This window comes from Schistocerca cancellata, chromosome 9, assembly GCF_023864275.1.
Source record: "Schistocerca cancellata isolate TAMUIC-IGC-003103 chromosome 9, iqSchCanc2.1, whole genome shotgun sequence".
Lineage (NCBI taxonomy): Eukaryota > Metazoa > Arthropoda > Insecta > Orthoptera > Acrididae > Schistocerca > Schistocerca cancellata.
The window spans coordinates 286,465,709-286,483,833 of NC_064634.1; the positions used below are offsets into that span (position 1 = coordinate 286,465,709).

General features: G+C 39.3%; 1 protein-coding gene across 3 annotated transcripts in view; it reads right to left on the reverse strand.

The window, feature by feature from the left end:
- Positions 1–18,125, reverse strand: part of LOC126100414 (protein I'm not dead yet-like) — a 241,891-nt gene that overhangs the window by 35,004 nt on the left and 188,762 nt on the right. For all 3 annotated transcript variants that reach the window (XM_049911009.1, XM_049911008.1, XM_049911010.1), the window contains one exon: positions 1,000–1,200. In XM_049911009.1, coding sequence (XP_049766966.1) covers positions 1,000–1,200 — 201 coding nt within the window. The remainder of the gene's footprint in view (positions 1–999; positions 1,201–18,125) is intronic.

Sequence of the window (18,125 nt, forward strand, 5' to 3'; positions counted from 1 at the left end):
TGCCAGGAAAATATCACACTTCAACTTCATGTCCTCTTACAGGCTGCTGCAGTAATTTTTCTTTTACTTTTCTCCCTTTTATCTTATATTTTCTGACCAATTTATTTTTCCCAATCCTCCTCACCTATCTACCATGTATAATGCACTTAGCTTTCCAATCTAACACAAGTCTTGGTCTTGTTTATTACCCTTTCTTCCACCTGTAAGTGTTCTGGTTTGCAAACCTCAGCCAGTACAGGTACCAACAATAAATCTTTTCTTTTCATCTCATCCTATATGTCTCCCTTGACACAGGGTTGTTGAAACTTTTCCATAATTCTCTCTATTTCCTAAACATGACCAGTACTTCTTCTTCTTCCCTCTTCTTTTCCCTTCAACCCTTCAGCCAGAAGAAGGAGCGACTGGCTTGGAAAGCTCAACAGTTTTCAACATCTTTTATGTGTTTCCTCTTACTGCCACATCATGAGTAGTCAAACATTGACTACTTACAGTTCTGTCCACAAATTTTTCAATGACTTTTGCAAAAGGTACCTATCAAATGTGGTTATGACCATGCTTCTGGATTGCCTTCAGTGTCTTTCCTGTGCTTATAAAATGCAGTAAACCACTGAAAAATATTAATTTGGTCAAACAATTTCTATCATACACACATTTCATCATTTTGTATGTTTTATAGCTACTTTGCTTAACTTATAAAAATTCTTGATGTGGTCAGTCTCATCACATGCCAAGACTCAGATCAGTAGATACTGTTACTGTTTAATCTAAAATACAATATGCTTTGATAGTATAGGTACAAACAGCAGAATCTTCAAGAATATGAATGCACAACCAGTTAGCTGATAACTGCCAAATTAAAAAAAGGGAGGGAAAGACAAAGACAGGGGGAGGGCTTCATAAAGAATCGGCACTTTACTGTGGCTTAATAACTGTTCGTTGCTATACCAAGCCTATCACTTTTTTCAAAAAAAGTAATCTATGGTTGGTATAAATACTAACACATCAGATACAGCTGCTGCCCATCCTGGCATGAATTCTGGCTCTCGGAAAAACCATAAAAGCACAATAACAATGAAGAAAAACAACACACTCCCTTCATGGAAAGTCATTGGCCCCAGATCTTGATACGACTTTTTGATTACCAACTTCACAGCTTTCCTTTGTTCTGCAGTTTTCACCGCACTTCCAGATTTCTTCCTTCTGAAAAACAATGTAAAAAGACTATGTATTAAGAAAAAAAATCTGCACCGATAACTTTTTTAATAAAGCAAATACAAAATTATGATCATGAAACATGGCTCAGCTTGCTCTGATATTACTCTTAACATAAATACTTTCTTCTTTTATTCTTTCTTTTATGTATTTGATACATATATGTAAAATTCCAGTACATATATTATTTCTCAAGCTATAATTTTATAAGTATTATTATTCAAAACACAATTTACATGTGGCTAATGATAACAGTGTAAGTATTTCACATAAGAGACATTTTCCTTAGGAAAATATTCAAAAGTTAAAAAAAAATGAAAACTACATGCACTTAGAAATTTGAAACTACTAATTATTGTTCATTTTAGGATAGACCTTTGAAACTTACACAATTCAAGAAAAAAACTCGAACTAAAATTATTTTTTTCATAAGAATTCAAGAATATGCAAATCTTAAAGAATGATTTTCACAAATCCATTACAACTGTTTTGTGATTCTATTTTTTCTGTATACAAAACTGTAAACTTCTGCTGGAATAATATGTCAGTCAGTGAAAAATTATAAATATAAAATTTGAGTTTCTAGAAAAATCTTGGCAGGCTTTGTTAGAACATGGAGTTAAAAGTGCATGTCTAAAATTTCTCTGAGCAAAATAAAGCCGGATATTAATGCTGTCGTAAGGGCAGATAGTCTGTAGTTAAACAAAATCACTTCATTACCAGCTGGGTAAAAGCATTGGCTACAATTCCTGTCTTTTATCTTTGTGTTTTAACATGTTGTAAAAATTATCCTACATCAGTCTCTTGGTGGTGTGGACAATGCCACTGTCAGAATCAGTATCAGAATTTTATCATCTCATTATCTCCATACATAAATCACTGGTATAAGTAATATCATTGAGACACATCCAAGGTATCAAAGAAACCTTCAGCTAACATTAACGTACATCTACCCCTCCCCCCCCTCCCCCCTCCCCAAGAACCATGGACCTTGCCGTTGGTGGGGAGGCTTGTGTGCCTCAGCGATACAGATAGCCGTACCATAGGTGCAACCACAACGGAGGGGTATCTGTTGAGAGGCCAGACAAACGTGTGGTTCCTCAAGAGGGGCAGCAGCCTTTTCAGTAGTTGCAGGGGCAACAGTCTGGATGATTGACTGATCTGGCCTTGTAACGCTAACCAAAACAGCCTTGCTGTGCTGGTACTGCGAACGGCTGAAATCAAGGGGAAACTACAGCCGTAATTTTTCCTGAGGGCATGCAGCTTTACTGTATGATGAAATGATGATGCCGTCCTCTTGGGTAAAATATTCCGGAGGTAAAATAGTTCCCCATTCGGATCTCCGGGCGAGGACTACTCAAGAGGACATTGTTATCAGGAGATAGAAAACGCGTTCTATGGGTCGGAGCATGGAATGTCAGATCCCTTAATCGGGCAGGTAGGTTAGAAAATTTAAAAAGGGAAATGGATAGGTTAAAGTTAGATATAGTGGGAATTAGTGAAGTTCGGTGGCAGCAGGAACAAGACTTCTGGTCAGGTGAATACAGGGTTATAAATACAAAATCAAATAGGGATAATGCAGGAGTCAGTTTCATAATGAATAAAAAAATAGGAGTGAGGGTAAGCTACTACAAACAGCATAGTTAACGCATTATTGTGGCCAAGATAGACACGAAGCCCACGCATACTACAGTAGTACAAGTTTATACGCCAACTAGCTCTACAGATGACGAAGTAATTGAAGAAATGTATGATGAAATAAAAGAAATTATTCAGATAATGAAGGGAGATGAAAATTTAATAGTCATGGGTGACTGGAATTCGGTAGTAGGAAAAGGGAGAGAAGGAAACGTAGTAGGTGAATATGGATTAGGGCTAAGAAATGAAAGAGGAAGCCACCTGATAGAATTTTGCACAGAGCACAACTTAATCATAGCTAACACTTGGTTCAAGAATCATAAAAGAAGGTTGTATACATGGAAGAAGCCTGGAGATACTGACAGGTTTCAGAGAGATTACATAATGGTAAGACAGAGATTTAGAAACCAGGTTTTAAATTGTAAGACATTTCCAGGGGCAGTTGTGGACTCTGATCACAATCTATTGGTTATGAACTGTAGATTAAAACTGAAGAAACTGCAAAAGGGTGGGAATTTAAGGAGATGGGACCTGGATAAACTGAAAGAACCAGAGGTTGTACACAGTTTCAGGGAAAGCATAAGGGAACAATTGACAGGAATGGGGGAAAGAAATACAGTAGAAGAAGACTGGGTAGCTTTGAGAGATGAAGTAGTGAAGGCAGCAGAGGACCTAGTACGTAAAGAGACGAGGGCTAGTTGAACTCCTTGGGTAACAGAAGAAATACTGAATTTAATTGATGAAAGGAGAAAATATAAAAATGCAGTAAATGAAGCAGGCAAAAAGGAATACAAACGTCTCAAAAACAAGATGACAGGAGGTGCAAAATGGCTAAGCAGGGATGGCTAGTGGACAAATGTAAAGATGTAGAGGGTTATCTCACTAGGGGTAAGATATATACTGCCTACAGGAAAATTAAAGAAACCTTTGGAGAACAGAGAACCACTTGTATGAATATCAAGAGCTCAGATGGAAACCCAGTTCTAAGCAAAGAAGGGAAAGCAGAAAGGTGGAACAAGTATATAGAGGGCCTATATAAGGGCAATGTACTTGAGGACAATATTATGGAAATGGAAGAGGATGTAGATGAAGATGAAATGGGAGATACGATACTGCGTGAAGAGTTTGACAGAGCACTGAAAGACCTGAGTCGGAACAAAGCCCCGGGAGTAGACAACATTCCATTAGAACTACTGACAGCCTTGGGAGAGCCAGTCCTGACAAAACTCTACCATCTGGTGAGCAAGATGTATGAGACAGGCGAAATACTTCAAGAAGAATATAATAATCCTGATCCCAAAGAAAGCAGGTGCTGACAGATATGAAAATTACCGAACAATCAGTTTAATAAGTCACGGATGCAAAATACTAACGCCTATTCTCTACAGACGAATGGAAAAACTAGTAGCAGGCTGACCTCGGGGAAGATCAGTTTGGATTCTGTAGAAATGTTGGAACACATGAGGCAATACTGACTCTACGACTTATCTTAGAAGCTAGATTAAGGAAAGGCAAACCTACGTTTCTAGCATTTGTAGGCTATAAGAGAAAGCTTTTGACAATGTTGACTGGAATACTCTCTTTCAAATTCTGAAGGTGGCAGGGGTAAAATACAGTGAGCGAAAGGCTATTTACAATTTGAAAAGAAACCAGATGGCAATCATAAGAGTCGAGGGGCACGAAAGGGAAGCAGTGGTTGGGAAGGGAGTGAGACATGGTTGTAGCCTATCCCCGATGTTATTCAATCTGTATATTGAGTAAGCAGTGAAGGAAACAAAAGAAAAATTCAGAGTAGGTATTAAAATCCATGGAGAAGAAATAAAAACTTTGAGGTTCGCCGATGACATTGTAATTCTGTCAGAGACAGCAAAGAACTTGGAAGAGCAGTTGAATGGAATGGACAGTGTCATGAAAGGAGGGTATAAGAGGAACATCAACAAAAGCAAAACGAGGATAATGGAATGTAGTCGAATTAAGTCGGGTGATGCTGAGGGAATTAGATTATGAAATGAGACACTTAAAGTAGTAAAGGAGTTTTGCTATTTGGGGAGCAAAATAACTGATGATGGTCGAAGTAGAGAGGATATCAAATGTAGACTGGCAATGGGAAGGAAAGCATTTCTGAAAGTATTTGTATGGAGTGTAGCCATGTATGGAAGTGAAACATGGACGATAACTAGTTTGGACAATAAGAGAATAGAAGCTTTCAAAATGTGGTACTACAGAAGAATGCTGAAGATTAGATGGGTAGATCATATAACGAATGAGGAGGTATTGAATAGGATTGGGGAGAAGAGAAGTTTGTGGCACAACTTAACTAGAAGAAGGGATCGGTTGGTAGGACATGTTGTGAGACATCAAGGGATGACAAATTTAGTATTGGAAGGCAGTGTGGAGGGTAAAAATCGTAGAGGGAGACCAAGAGATGAATACACTAAGCAGATTCAGAAGGATGTAGGTTGCAGTAGGTACTGGGAGATGAAGAAGCTTGCACAGGATAGAGTAGCATGGAGAGCTGTATCAAACCAGTCTCAGGACTGAAGACCACAACAACACCAGCGTGAGTTTATTACATTATTCCACAAAGAAGACTGTACCATCACTTAAAAATTCCATGAATGAATAATAATATTTTTGCACAAGTACAGTGTGTAAATTGCCCCCCCCCCCCTCCCCCCGCCCCAGTAAACCTAGTTCCACTCCGTGAAAATTTTTCACATTGAACTTATCATAAACTGAGGAGCCTGGGAGTAGAGTTTTAGCCTATGGTGGGTAATATGAAATTATCTTTGTTTCTTGTATCATAAGTATGTTTAAAGTGGTTTTCTATAGACAATCCTAGATTGTTATGTTTATAGATAAACAGTTCATAAACGTAAATGCATGGAATAGTTAAAATATTTAGACCGCTGAATAATGGTCAGCACAAATCCCTGAGCTTAGCAGTATATATACGAGGGGGGACCCAAAAGTAACTGGAATCGTAATGCTGCACTTCGTGTACTTGTAGTAGCAGGTTGCACTGCCAGAGGGTTGTAGGAACTCTGTTGAGTCATTCTGCCACGCGGCATCACCCAACAGTGAGAAGTGTGGTTTCTTTGGCAGTTCTTTGAGTGTGCGTACAGTGCAGACGCGACACTAGGAAATGGCTAGTTCTTACGAGCAACGTGTGGCAGTGAAGTTTTGTTTCTTGCTCAGCAAGAACGCAGCAGAAACTGTTGCGATGAGTCATACAGCCTACAAAGACCATGCTCTTAGTAAAACACAAGTGTGCGAATGGTTTTCTCAATTTAAAAAGGGAGAAATGGTGGTTGAAGATCAGCCCCATTCCGGTCGACCTTCAACTGCTTGCAGCGAAGACAACATCTACAAAATCCGTGATCTCATCTGTGAAGATCGACACAGGACAATCAACCAGCTCAAGAAACTGTCCGGGTTGTCCTGGAGCTCAATTCAGCACGTCTTGACCATTGATTTGGGATGCGAAGAGTGGCAGCAAAATTCATACCGAAGCTTCTTACCAGAGATCAAAGGGATCATTGCGTTCAAGCCTGTCCCAAACTAAAGGATGCGTTCAAAGATGATCCACATGTTTTCAACAAAATCATTACAGGTGATGAGTCATGGTGCTATGGGTATGATCCAGAAAGTAAACAACAGTCATCACATTGGAAGTCACCTGGCTCACCTCGACCAAAAAAAACCTCGACAAGTGAAATCGAATGTGAAAATGATGTTGATCTGTTTTTTTGACATGAAAGGGATCGTACACTCTGAATTTGTCCCTGAAAACCAGACAGTAAACCAACAATTCTATTTGGAGGTTACGAAATGGCTTCGCAGAAGTTTGTCACGAAAAGTCTGGCTTTGTGGGATTCTGGCTTGTGGTTCCTGCATCACGACAACGCTCCCACACACACGGCTCTCGTCATTCACCAGTTTTTGGCCTCAAAAAAGACAACTACCTTGACCCACATGCCCTATTCTCCGGATTTAGCTTCCTCGGACTTCTTCCTATTTTCGAGGATGAAAAGAGACTTGAGAGGGAAGCATTTTGAGGATGTGGAAGACATAAAAAGCAATGTCATGAAAGTGCTAGCAGGTATCAAAGAGGATGAATTTAAAAGGTGCTTCGAACACTGGAATGAACATTTGGACAAGTGTATTAATGCTAATGGAGAGTACTTCGAAGGAGATTAAGGTTGTATTTGAAAACAATAAAGTATATGCTTTCTAGAAATAAATTCCGGTTATTTTTGGGCCCCCACTCGTATTTCTAAAATAACAGTTTTTTTGTAGTAGTAATATCCAATTTACACAACTTGCATTCCTCCTAAAGATTGTTCCATATCTCACAACTGATTCAAACTAGCTGTGATAAATGACATAATTTGGAATGTCTGTGTCACTTGTGTAGCACAATATTATCACTGTAAATGCAGACTGTTTAGCTTTTTTGCCAAGTAGCACACAGGGGTTGGACAAAAGTATGGAAATACCATGAGAAATGCATGCTTGACATAAATGCAGATTCTAGCCAAGCCTGTAGGTTACACTATGAATGGCACTTGTGCAATGTCCTCATTGTGTTGTAAGTGTTGGTAGTGCACAGAATAGTGTTCTCTGTGGTTTTGAGCACATTATGTTGGAGCTAAGTGAAGCCAAATATGGACAACTGTTAGTCCTCATATGGTGTGTGCTTTCATAACCAAGTTAGCCAAAGTACTTGGTGTTTCAAGAGGCACTGTATCAAAGATTTATACTGCATGCAGTGAAAGTGGAAAAGCAGTATGCACTACATAGCAATGCAGATGATAGTGTGTGTTGAGTGATTGTGACAGATAGGTACTGAAGAGGACTGTGACAGAAAATAAGAGGATGACAGCTGCAAAAGTCATTGCAGAACTGAATGTCACCCTTGCAAACCATGCCTGAATGAAGACAACATGAACGGAGCTTCTATGCAGGGAATTACAGGGTGAACTGGAATTACAAAACCACTCATCAGTGATGCAAACACCTGTAACAGAAAAACTTAGTGCCAAAACCATAAAACGTGGACTATGGAGTAATGGAAGAAAGTCATTCGGTTGGATGAGTCCTGTTTCATACCGTTTTCAACTGCTGGCTGAGTTTACATCCCAAGAGTGAAACATGGTGGGGGTTTGGTGACAATTTGGGCAGCTATATAATGATGTGTCATGGCCCCATGGTTACTCTGCAATGTTGTATTACTGCCAAAGATTATGTGACCATTTTGGCTGATCAGATACATCTCATGGTAGAGCTTTTGTTCCCCAATGGTGATGCTGTGTATCAAGATGACAGAGCGCCAGTTCACATAGCTCATGTCATCCACGACTTGTTTTGTGAGCACCAGAGATTTGTCATATCTTCCCTAGCTATCATTATCACCACATATAAATATTATTGGGTTTTTGTGGTCTACTTAGGAGAGAAGGGTGTGTGATCACTATACACCTCCATCATTGTTACCTGAACTTGCTACCATTTTGCAAGAAGAATGGTAGTAGATTCCCTTGAATACCATACAGGACCTGTTTTTATGCAATTCAAGGTGACTGGAAACTGTTTTGAACATCATCAGGTTTCATGGACCGTATTCAGGATGTTAATGTGTTATGTTTTTGGTGTTTCCTTATTTTGCCCATTCACTGTATGCAAAAATACCAGAACAAACTTTTTCCGAAAAATATCCCCAGAAATCTTACAGCCTGTACTTCCCTAAGTTCCTGATTTTAATGGGTGATTTGGAAGGTGTTTGATTTTGATTGTTTGGTTTTGAACTGCATTATTTGGGTCCTTGTCACATTTGCTTTTAATTCATTTAGATCAAACCAATTTTCTAAGGTGTCAGTGACAGTTTAGGGAATTTGTTCTGTGGTCTCACTTTCAATGAGAACAGACGTGTTAGTGAATAAAACTGAATGGGATGTTATATCTAGAGGTAAATCTTTTATATGAAATAAAATCAGGGCTGATCCCAAAATTGAATCTTGTGGGGCTCCCGGTACCACAATTTTCCAGTCTCAGAAGAGTGTCCTTTTAAATACACTTCTATGGAATTTCAGTGGTGTAACATGTATTGCATCAAGATAACAGCACCTCAAACCACTATCCCATCATCAGGAGAAGAGGTTCCATGTACCCCTACCCCATCATACCAAATTTAAGTAAACACATAAAAACAGGTATCGTTCGTGTGTTTATCATCACAGCTGTCATATCAAGTGCTCAAAATGTTAACCCTGAGCATTGCTACATGCGATTCTGGAGAAACAATACAGCATGTTTAATTTCATCTGGATTTAACGGCAGCATAGGCCCATGTTATAAGCAGGGTGTATACATGGACAAGGGAAAAAAATTCCCAGGTTTTTCCCGGATTTCCCATTTAAAAATATATTTTCTCCTGGGTAAAATACACTTTTTCCATGTTAAGTGACAGCATACTTTTCCTCAGAACTGTAAAAGTTACCAGTCGTTTGAATGGCTCTGCTTTTATACACCAGCATAGAATTTCTTGGCACTTTAGAAAACAAAACTCAGGGGGAAAAAAACACATTTTGGAAAGATCTTTGACGTGCAGCAACATGTGCGCTACATATTTTCGTATTACAAAAGTATAAATGCGAATTCCACCAAACACCGCATGTTACTTTCCGATGCATTGAAATCGAGATTGCAATGCACTTTTGTAAGTCAGTCACAGCTCATGTCATGTTATCTCGCCAGTTGATGACAGCGGATATTCACAGTAGAGGACACATGATGCAGTCAGTCAATAGCAACATCACTACTAAGTAGCATGAACACACAAATAGGAAAAGTTAATGGTTTCAATTAATATACATTAATGGTTTAAATTAATATACATAGTGTTGTTACAAGAAGAAGCAAAGCTTTCACATATAATATTGATCTGGAAGATTTGTGGGGACGTAGAACCACTGGCTCACCCCCCCCTCCCCCCCCCCCCACGCCCCAATAATATCACTACCCTACCACAGTGAGAACTGCATCTTTGCCAAATAAGTTCTCGGTAGTATGCGCTCTACGCTATATGTATTGTGTATACGCTGTGAGAATAATTCATAGTAAGTGATGGGACTGCGAGCGATTATTTATTGTCTGAATTACCACACCCGCTCTCCACTACCTATAGAGTAATAAGCTTTCACATATAATGTTGATATTTTTTGTGCGTGTTAAGATCCATAACACAAATGTGCCTGTAAAATGTTTAATAACGACATAAATGTCTGATCTGGGCTCGAAATTCTTCCAAATGGCTTGTCCTCAAAGAGTTTATTTTTAAATGAGAGGCAGTGCTCTGTGATTTTTTAAAATCATCGTACATACTCACACATAGTTCATCTTGCATAAAAGGAAATTTGCCTGGAAAGTAAAGCCTAGTTTACATGACGACATGAGGTTGCAGGCAACTGTGCCACTAGCAACTGTGCATGCACGCCGCCCATTTGCCCAACTTGTTGGTGAAACTAAACGCTTTCGGTATGTCCCAATTTTGGCGACACTAGTTGCATGAGTTTTGAGGTTATGTGTTTTATAGTGTGTGGATAAAACTGAAGTATGAAGTGAGGAATGGAGAATACTGTTTGCTTTTTGGATATCTATGCTTTGCTTAGGTGTTTGTGGAAATTGGAAATTTGTGGGAAGGTTCTATGGGACCAAACTGCTGAGGTCATCAGTCCCTAGGCTTACACACTAATTTAATCTAACTTAAACTAACTTACACTAAGGACAATACCAACACACTCATGCCCGAGGGAGGACTTGAACCTTCGACGGGGTGAGCCGCGTGAACCGTGGCAAGGTGCCTAAGATGGCATTTCAGTGATGCTGATTACAACATATTGCTGCTCCTCAGACCATCATTTGTGATCATAAGATAGATGGTTTGACAATATCTGAGCTGCAGGGCAAAATTTATTGAATTAGGAGCACATATACAACAGAATTACGAAAAATACAAGCAAGTACAATTCCAGCTTTGGAAATGCTCTCATCTACAAGACTAAAACCCCACCGTTCGAGTTGGCTGACTCTTTTTTAAGGAATATTGTTGACAGGAGGGAAGGGTACAGAAATCAAGAAGCTCCATTCTTCATTCAGTATTCATCTATTTGAAACACCGCAGCAGTGCTCCCCAACCACATATGTTTCATTTCGAAATATCGCCACTCTACAGATGCAATGTGATGTGTACTTTCAGTTCTGGTGACAGTTCTTCATCATTACAGTATCTTTCCCTTATTGCATAATTAACTCAATTTAGAATAAATGTGAACACTTCTGGTGACATTCTAAGATAATTAAAAGAACTTCTTGGGTTTTCCATTATAAATTATTTTAACAAGGCTGCTGAGCAACTGAAATTGCCAAATTGCTACCTGAGGCAGTCAACCCAGTTTCCCCCCCCAGATCCGGGCCTGCTGAGGATGCATGAATCTGGCAGCTTGGCAGCGTGAATAAAATTTTTTTGGGTAGCATCTGGCTACTTGCTGCTTCTGCTTATACACATAACAGCCACACTTCTGTTGCCAGAAGCAGGAGAAGGTACTTCTCACATGCGACTCAAATGCGCATGCACATGAGCTTGCTCACAACTGCTCAAATGAATCTAATTTAAACAGTTCTGACGTGTGCTCATCGGAGGCAATTTGTTGTTACAAAGCATTGCATAGTCTTCCTAAAGCCTTTGATACATTTTGCTGTTGGCAGACACTTGTATGAGAGCTGTGTTTTGTTGTTGTACGTGGTCCATTTTCTTTGCAACTGAAGTTTCTTTTCGTTTGTTTCTCTCATTCATGTTTTATTGCTGCAGCATTATTCTGCAGTAGCAGGATACAGTAATATCCTTTGTTAGAGTATCTGTTTGTACCAGTCAAAATTATAAAAATTTAACTGGAAAGTAAAAGAGTTTATTTTTAAATGAGAGGCAGTGCTCTGTGATTTTTTAAAATCATCGTACATACTCACACATAGTTCATCTTGCATAAAAGGAAATTTGCCTGGAAAGTAAAGCCTAGTTTACATGACGACATGAGGTTGCAGGCAACTGTGCCACTAGCAACTGTGCATGCACGCCGCCCATTTGCCCAACTTGTTGGTGAAACTAAACGCTTTCGGTATGTCCCAATTTTGGCGACACTAGTTGCATGAGTTTTGAGGTTATGTGTTTTATAGTGTGTGGATAAAACTGAAGTATGAAGTGAGGAATGGAGAATACTGTTTGCTTTTTGGATATCTATGCTTTGCTTAGGTGTTTGTGGAAATTGGAAATTTGTGGGAAGGTTCTATGGGACCAAACTGCTGAGGTCATCAGTCCCTAGGCTTACACACTAATTTAATCTAACTTAAACTAACTTACACTAAGGACAATACCAACACACTCATGCCCGAGGGAGGACTTGAACCTTCGACGGGGTGAGCTGCGTGAACCGTGGCAAGGTGCCTAAGATGGCATTTCAGTGATGCTGATTACAACATATTGCTGCTCCTCAGACCATCATTTGTGATCATAAGATAGATGGTTTGACAATATCTGAGCTGCAGGGCAAAATTTATTGAATTAGGAGCACATATACAACAGAATTACGAAAAATACAAGCAAGTACAATTCCAGCTTTGGAAATGCTCTCATCTACAAGACTAAAACCCCACCGTTCGAGTTGGCTGACTCTTTTTTAAGGAATATTGTTGACAGGAGGGAAGGGTACAGAAATCAAGAAGCTCCATTCTTCATTCAGTATTCATCTATTTGAAACACCGCAGCAGTGCTCCCCAACCACATATGTTTCATTTCGAAATATCGCCACTCTACAGATGCAATGTGATGTGTACTTTCAGTTCTGGTGACAGTTCTTCATCATTACAGTATCTTTCCCTTATTGCATAATTAACTCAATTTAGAATAAATGTGAACACTTCTGGTGACATTCTAAGATAATTAAAAGAACTTCTTGGGTTTTCCATTATAAATTATTTTAACAAGGCTGCTGAGCAACTGAAATTGCCAAATTGCTACCTGAGGCAGTCAACCCAGTTTCCCCCCCCAGATCCGGGCCTGCTGAGGATGCATGAATCTGGCAGCTTGGCAGCGTGAATAAAATTTTTTTGGGTAGCATCTGGCTACTTGCTGCTTCTGCTTATACACATAACAGCCACACTTCTGTTGCCAGAAGCAGGAGAAGGTACTTCTCACATGCGACTCAAATGCGCATGCACATGAGCTTGCTCACAACTGCTCAAATGAATCTAATTTAAACAGTTCTGACGTGTGCTCATCGGAGGCAATTTGTTGTTACAAAGCATTGCATAGTCTTCCTAAAGCCTTTGATACATTTTGCTGTTGGCAGACACTTGTATGAGAGCTGTGTTTTGTTGTTGTACGTGGTCCATTTTCTTTGCAACTGAAGTTTCTTTTCGTTTGTTTCTCTCATTCATGTTTTATTGCTGCAGCATTATTCTGCAGTAGCAGGATACAGTAATATCCTTTGTTAGAGTATCTGTTTGTACCAGTCAAAATTATAAAAATTTAACTGGAAAGTAAAAGAGTTTATTTTTAAATGAGAGGCAGTGCTCTGTGATTTTTTAAAATCATCGTACATACTCACACATAGTTCATCTTGCATAAAAGGAAATTTGCCTGGAAAGTAAAGCCTAGTTTACATGACGACATGAGGTTGCAGGCAACTGTGCCACTAGCAACTGTGCATGCACGCCGCCCATTTGCCCAACTTGTTGGTGAAACTAAACGCTTTCGGTATGTCCCAATTTTGGCGACACTAGTTGCATGAGTTTTGAGGTTATGTGTTTTATAGTGTGTGGATAAAACTGAAGTATGAAGTGAGGAATGGAGAATACTGTTTGCTTTTTGGATATCTATGCTTTGCTTAGGTGTTTGTGGAAATTGGAAATTTGTGGGAAGGTTCTATGGGACCAAACTGCTGAGGTCATCAGTCCCTAGGCTTACACACTAATTTAATCTAACTTAAACTAACTTACACTAAGGACAATACCAACACACTCATGCCCGAGGGAGGACTTGAACCTTCGACGGGGTGAGCCGCGTGAACCGTGGCAAGGTGCCTAAGATGGCATTTCAGTGATGCTGATTACAACATATTGCTGCTCCTCAGACCATCATTTGTGATCATAAGATAGATGGTTTGACAATATCTGAGCTGCAGGGCAAAATTTATTGAATTAGGAGCACATATACAACAGAATTACGAAAAATACAAGCAAGTACAATTCCAGCTTTGGAAATGCTCTCATCTACAAGACTAAAACCCCACCGTTCGAGTTGGCTGACTCTTTTTTAAGGAATATTGTTGACAGGAGGGAAGGGTACAGAAATCAAGAAGCTCCATTCTTCATTCAGTATTCATCTATTTGAAACACCGCAGCAGTGCTCCCCAACCACATATGTTTCATTTCGAAATATCGCCACTCTACAGATGCAATGTGATGTGTACTTTCAGTTCTGGTGACAGTTCTTCATCATTACAGTATCTTTCCCTTATTGCATAATTAACTCAATTTAGAATAAATGTGAACACTTCTGGTGACATTCTAAGATAATTAAAAGAACTTCTTGGGTTTTCCATTATAAATTATTTTAACAAGGCTGCTGAGCAACTGAAATTGCCAAATTGCTACCTGAGGCAGTCAACCCAGTTTCCCCCCCCAGATCCGGGCCTGCTGAGGATGCATGAATCTGGCAGCTTGGCAGCGTGAATAAAATTTTTTTGGGTAGCATCTGGCTACTTGCTGCTTCTGCTTATACACATAACAGCCACACTTCTGTTGCCAGAAGCAGGAGAAGGTACTTCTCACATGCGACTCAAATGCGCATGCACATGAGCTTGCTCACAACTGCTCAAATGAATCTAATTTAAACAGTTCTGACGTGTGCTCATCGGAGGCAATTTGTTGTTACAAAGCATTGCATAGTCTTCCTAAAGCCTTTGATACATTTTGCTGTTGGCAGACACTTGTATGAGAGCTGTGTTTTGTTGTTGTACGTGGTCCATTTTCTTTGCAACTGAAGTTTCTTTTCGTTTGTTTCTCTCATTCATGTTTTATTGCTGCAGCATTATTCTGCAGTAGCAGGATACAGTAATATCCTTTGTTAGAGTATCTGTTTGTACCAGTCAAAATTATAAAAATTTAACTGGAAAGTAAAAGAGTTTATTTTTAAATGAGAGGCAGTGCTCTGTGATTTTTTAAAATCATCGTACATACTCACACATAGTTCATCTTGCATAAAAGGAAATTTGCCTGGAAAGTAAAGCCTAGTTTACATGACGACATGAGGTTGCAGGCAACTGTGCCACTAGCAACTGTGCATGCACGCCGCCCATTTGCCCAACTTGTTGGTGAAACTAAACGCTTTCGGTATGTCCCAATTTTGGCGACACTAGTTGCATGAGTTTTGAGGTTATGTGTTTTATAGTGTGTGGATAAAACTGAAGTATGAAGTGAGGAATGGAGAATACTGTTTGCTTTTTGGATATCTATGCTTTGCTTAGGTGTTTGTGGAAATTGGAAATTTGTGGGAAGGTTCTATGGGACCAAACTGCTGAGGTCATCAGTCCCTAGGCTTACACACTAATTTAATCTAACTTAAACTAACTTACACTAAGGACAATACCAACACACTCATGCCCGAGGGAGGACTTGAACCTTCGACGGGGTGAGCTGCGTGAACCGTGGCAAGGTGCCTAAGATGGCATTTCAGTGATGCTGATTACAACATATTGCTGCTCCTCAGACCATCATTTGTGATCATAAGATAGATGGTTTGACAATATCTGAGCTGCAGGGCAAAATTTATTGAATTAGGAGCACATATACAACAGAATTACGAAAAATACAAGCAAGTACAATTCCAGCTTTGGAAATGCTCTCATCTACAAGACTAAAACCCCACCGTTCGAGTTGGCTGACTCTTTTTTAAGGAATATTGTTGACAGGAGGGAAGGGTACAGAAATCAAGAAGCTCCATTCTTCATTCAGTATTCATCTATTTGAAACACCGCAGCAGTGCTCCCCAACCACATATGTTTCATTTCGAAATATCGCCACTCTACAGATGCAATGTGATGTGTACTTTCAGTTCTGGTGACAGTTCTTCATCATTACAGTATCTTTCCCTTATTGCATAATTAACTCAATTTAGAATAAATGTGAACACTTCTGGTGACATTCTAAGATAATTAAAAGAACTTCTTGGGTTTTCCATTATAAATTATTTTAACAAGGCTGCTGAGCAACTGAAATTGCCAAATTGCTACCTGAGGCAGTCAACCCAGTTTCCCCCCCCAGATCCGGGCCTGCTGAGGATGCATGAATCTGGCAGCTTGGCAGCGTGAATAAAATTTTTTTGGGTAGCATCTGGCTACTTGCTGCTTCTGCTTATACACATAACAGCCACACTTCTGTTGCCAGAAGCAGGAGAAGGTACTTCTCACATGCGACTCAAATGCGCATGCACATGAGCTTGCTCACAACTGCTCAAATGAATCTAATTTAAACAGTTCTGACGTGTGCTCATCGGAGGCAATTTGTTGTTACAAAGCATTGCATAGTCTTCCTAAAGCCTTTGATACATTTTGCTGTTGGCAGACACTTGTATGAGAGCTGTGTTTTGTTGTTGTACGTGGTCCATTTTCTTTGCAACTGAAGTTTCTTTTCGTTTGTTTCTCTCATTCATGTTTTATTGCTGCAGCATTATTCTGCAGTAGCAGGATACAGTAATATCCTTTGTTAGAGTATCTGTTTGTACCAGTCAAAATTATAAAAAATTAACTGGAAAGTAAAACAATGAAAAATTCCTGGAATTCTGAAATTCCCAGATTTTTCCCAGTTTTCTCCCAGATGAAAAAATTCCCGGGTTTTCCCAAGATCTCCCAGTTGTCCCAAGTCATATACACCCTGTATAAGGCATTTCATGGCTTTGGGAGTTGTCAGTGTTTCCTTATTGATACCATCCTAATTTTCACCACAGATAAAAGTATGTAAGTGTTAAGTTTCATGGATTTGCTGACCATTTTACGTTTCCTGTATGGTCATTCAAATGCTCTCCAAATGTTCTCTTAAGAGGCCTGTCAGTAGTGTGTGGAATGGAAGGGAGATTCATTGTGTTGTTACCATGCTGACTGCCTTATGTTCAATGGAATAGGTCCCAAAACTGCGACAGCAGCATCTCTTAGTAACTCGAGATACTTGAGTGTATTTAGATTCCCAACAGCAAAACAGGGACCAATGATGTGGATCTTTAAAAACAAGAACCAAATGTTGACAGATCTAGAGCATTGTTTTTATCCACTTCTTTGAGTCAGCATGGATTTTCAGCTGACATTTTAGTGCATATTGCAAAGACTGACTTGCTCATATTTTGCAAACCAAGCTTCTTCCTTAAACAAAATGTTGCATAGATATGCCACATCATTTTGCTCTTTTTGTAGAGACATTTAGAGGAATTTAACCAATTTTGAGAGTGGTAACTGTGAAGCTGTAGATGCAATGAAATGTGACGAGCATGAAATTCAATGTAATGTAGTGTTTGCAGAATGCTCATTTGCTTGATCCCTCTCATATTTCTGAAATACCTCTTAGTGACATTTGGGTTGCATTTTACTGTTGCCAAAATATTAGTTTCATTTCTTTCATCAGTTGCTCTTCTTTTTCCTTGGCATAATTTATTCTCCATACCTGCAGTTTCTAGAACTTTATTTTATAATGTATGCGAAGACAGATCATGAGTACTTGGCATGATATGGACACTCTTTACCATACAGCTGCACCACTGCTATAATAGTTTGTTGACATTCACCACAAATCATACTCACTTTTTTGACTGTCATATACTTTGTGAATGTCTCAATAGCTTTACGAGCAAGTTATCTGATTGCTACAACAGCACAACACAGACTGATGGGGATTAAAGCATACAGGTAAACACAAGAACTACACCTGAGTCACATGTTTGCTTACATTTGGTATAACAGGGGAGACATTTGTGGAATCTCTTCTCCTGCTGGTGGGACAGTGGTTTGTGGTGATGTTATCTTGATACTATTTGACGAAGTTCCATACGTGTTATGTGATCAAGTTCTCTAAAACACTTCTTTTAAATGCCACAGAAAAGGTATGTAGTTCCATTAGAAAAAAATAATAAATCTGGTGTTTTAATTTGGGAACTATAATCAATAAAAATTACT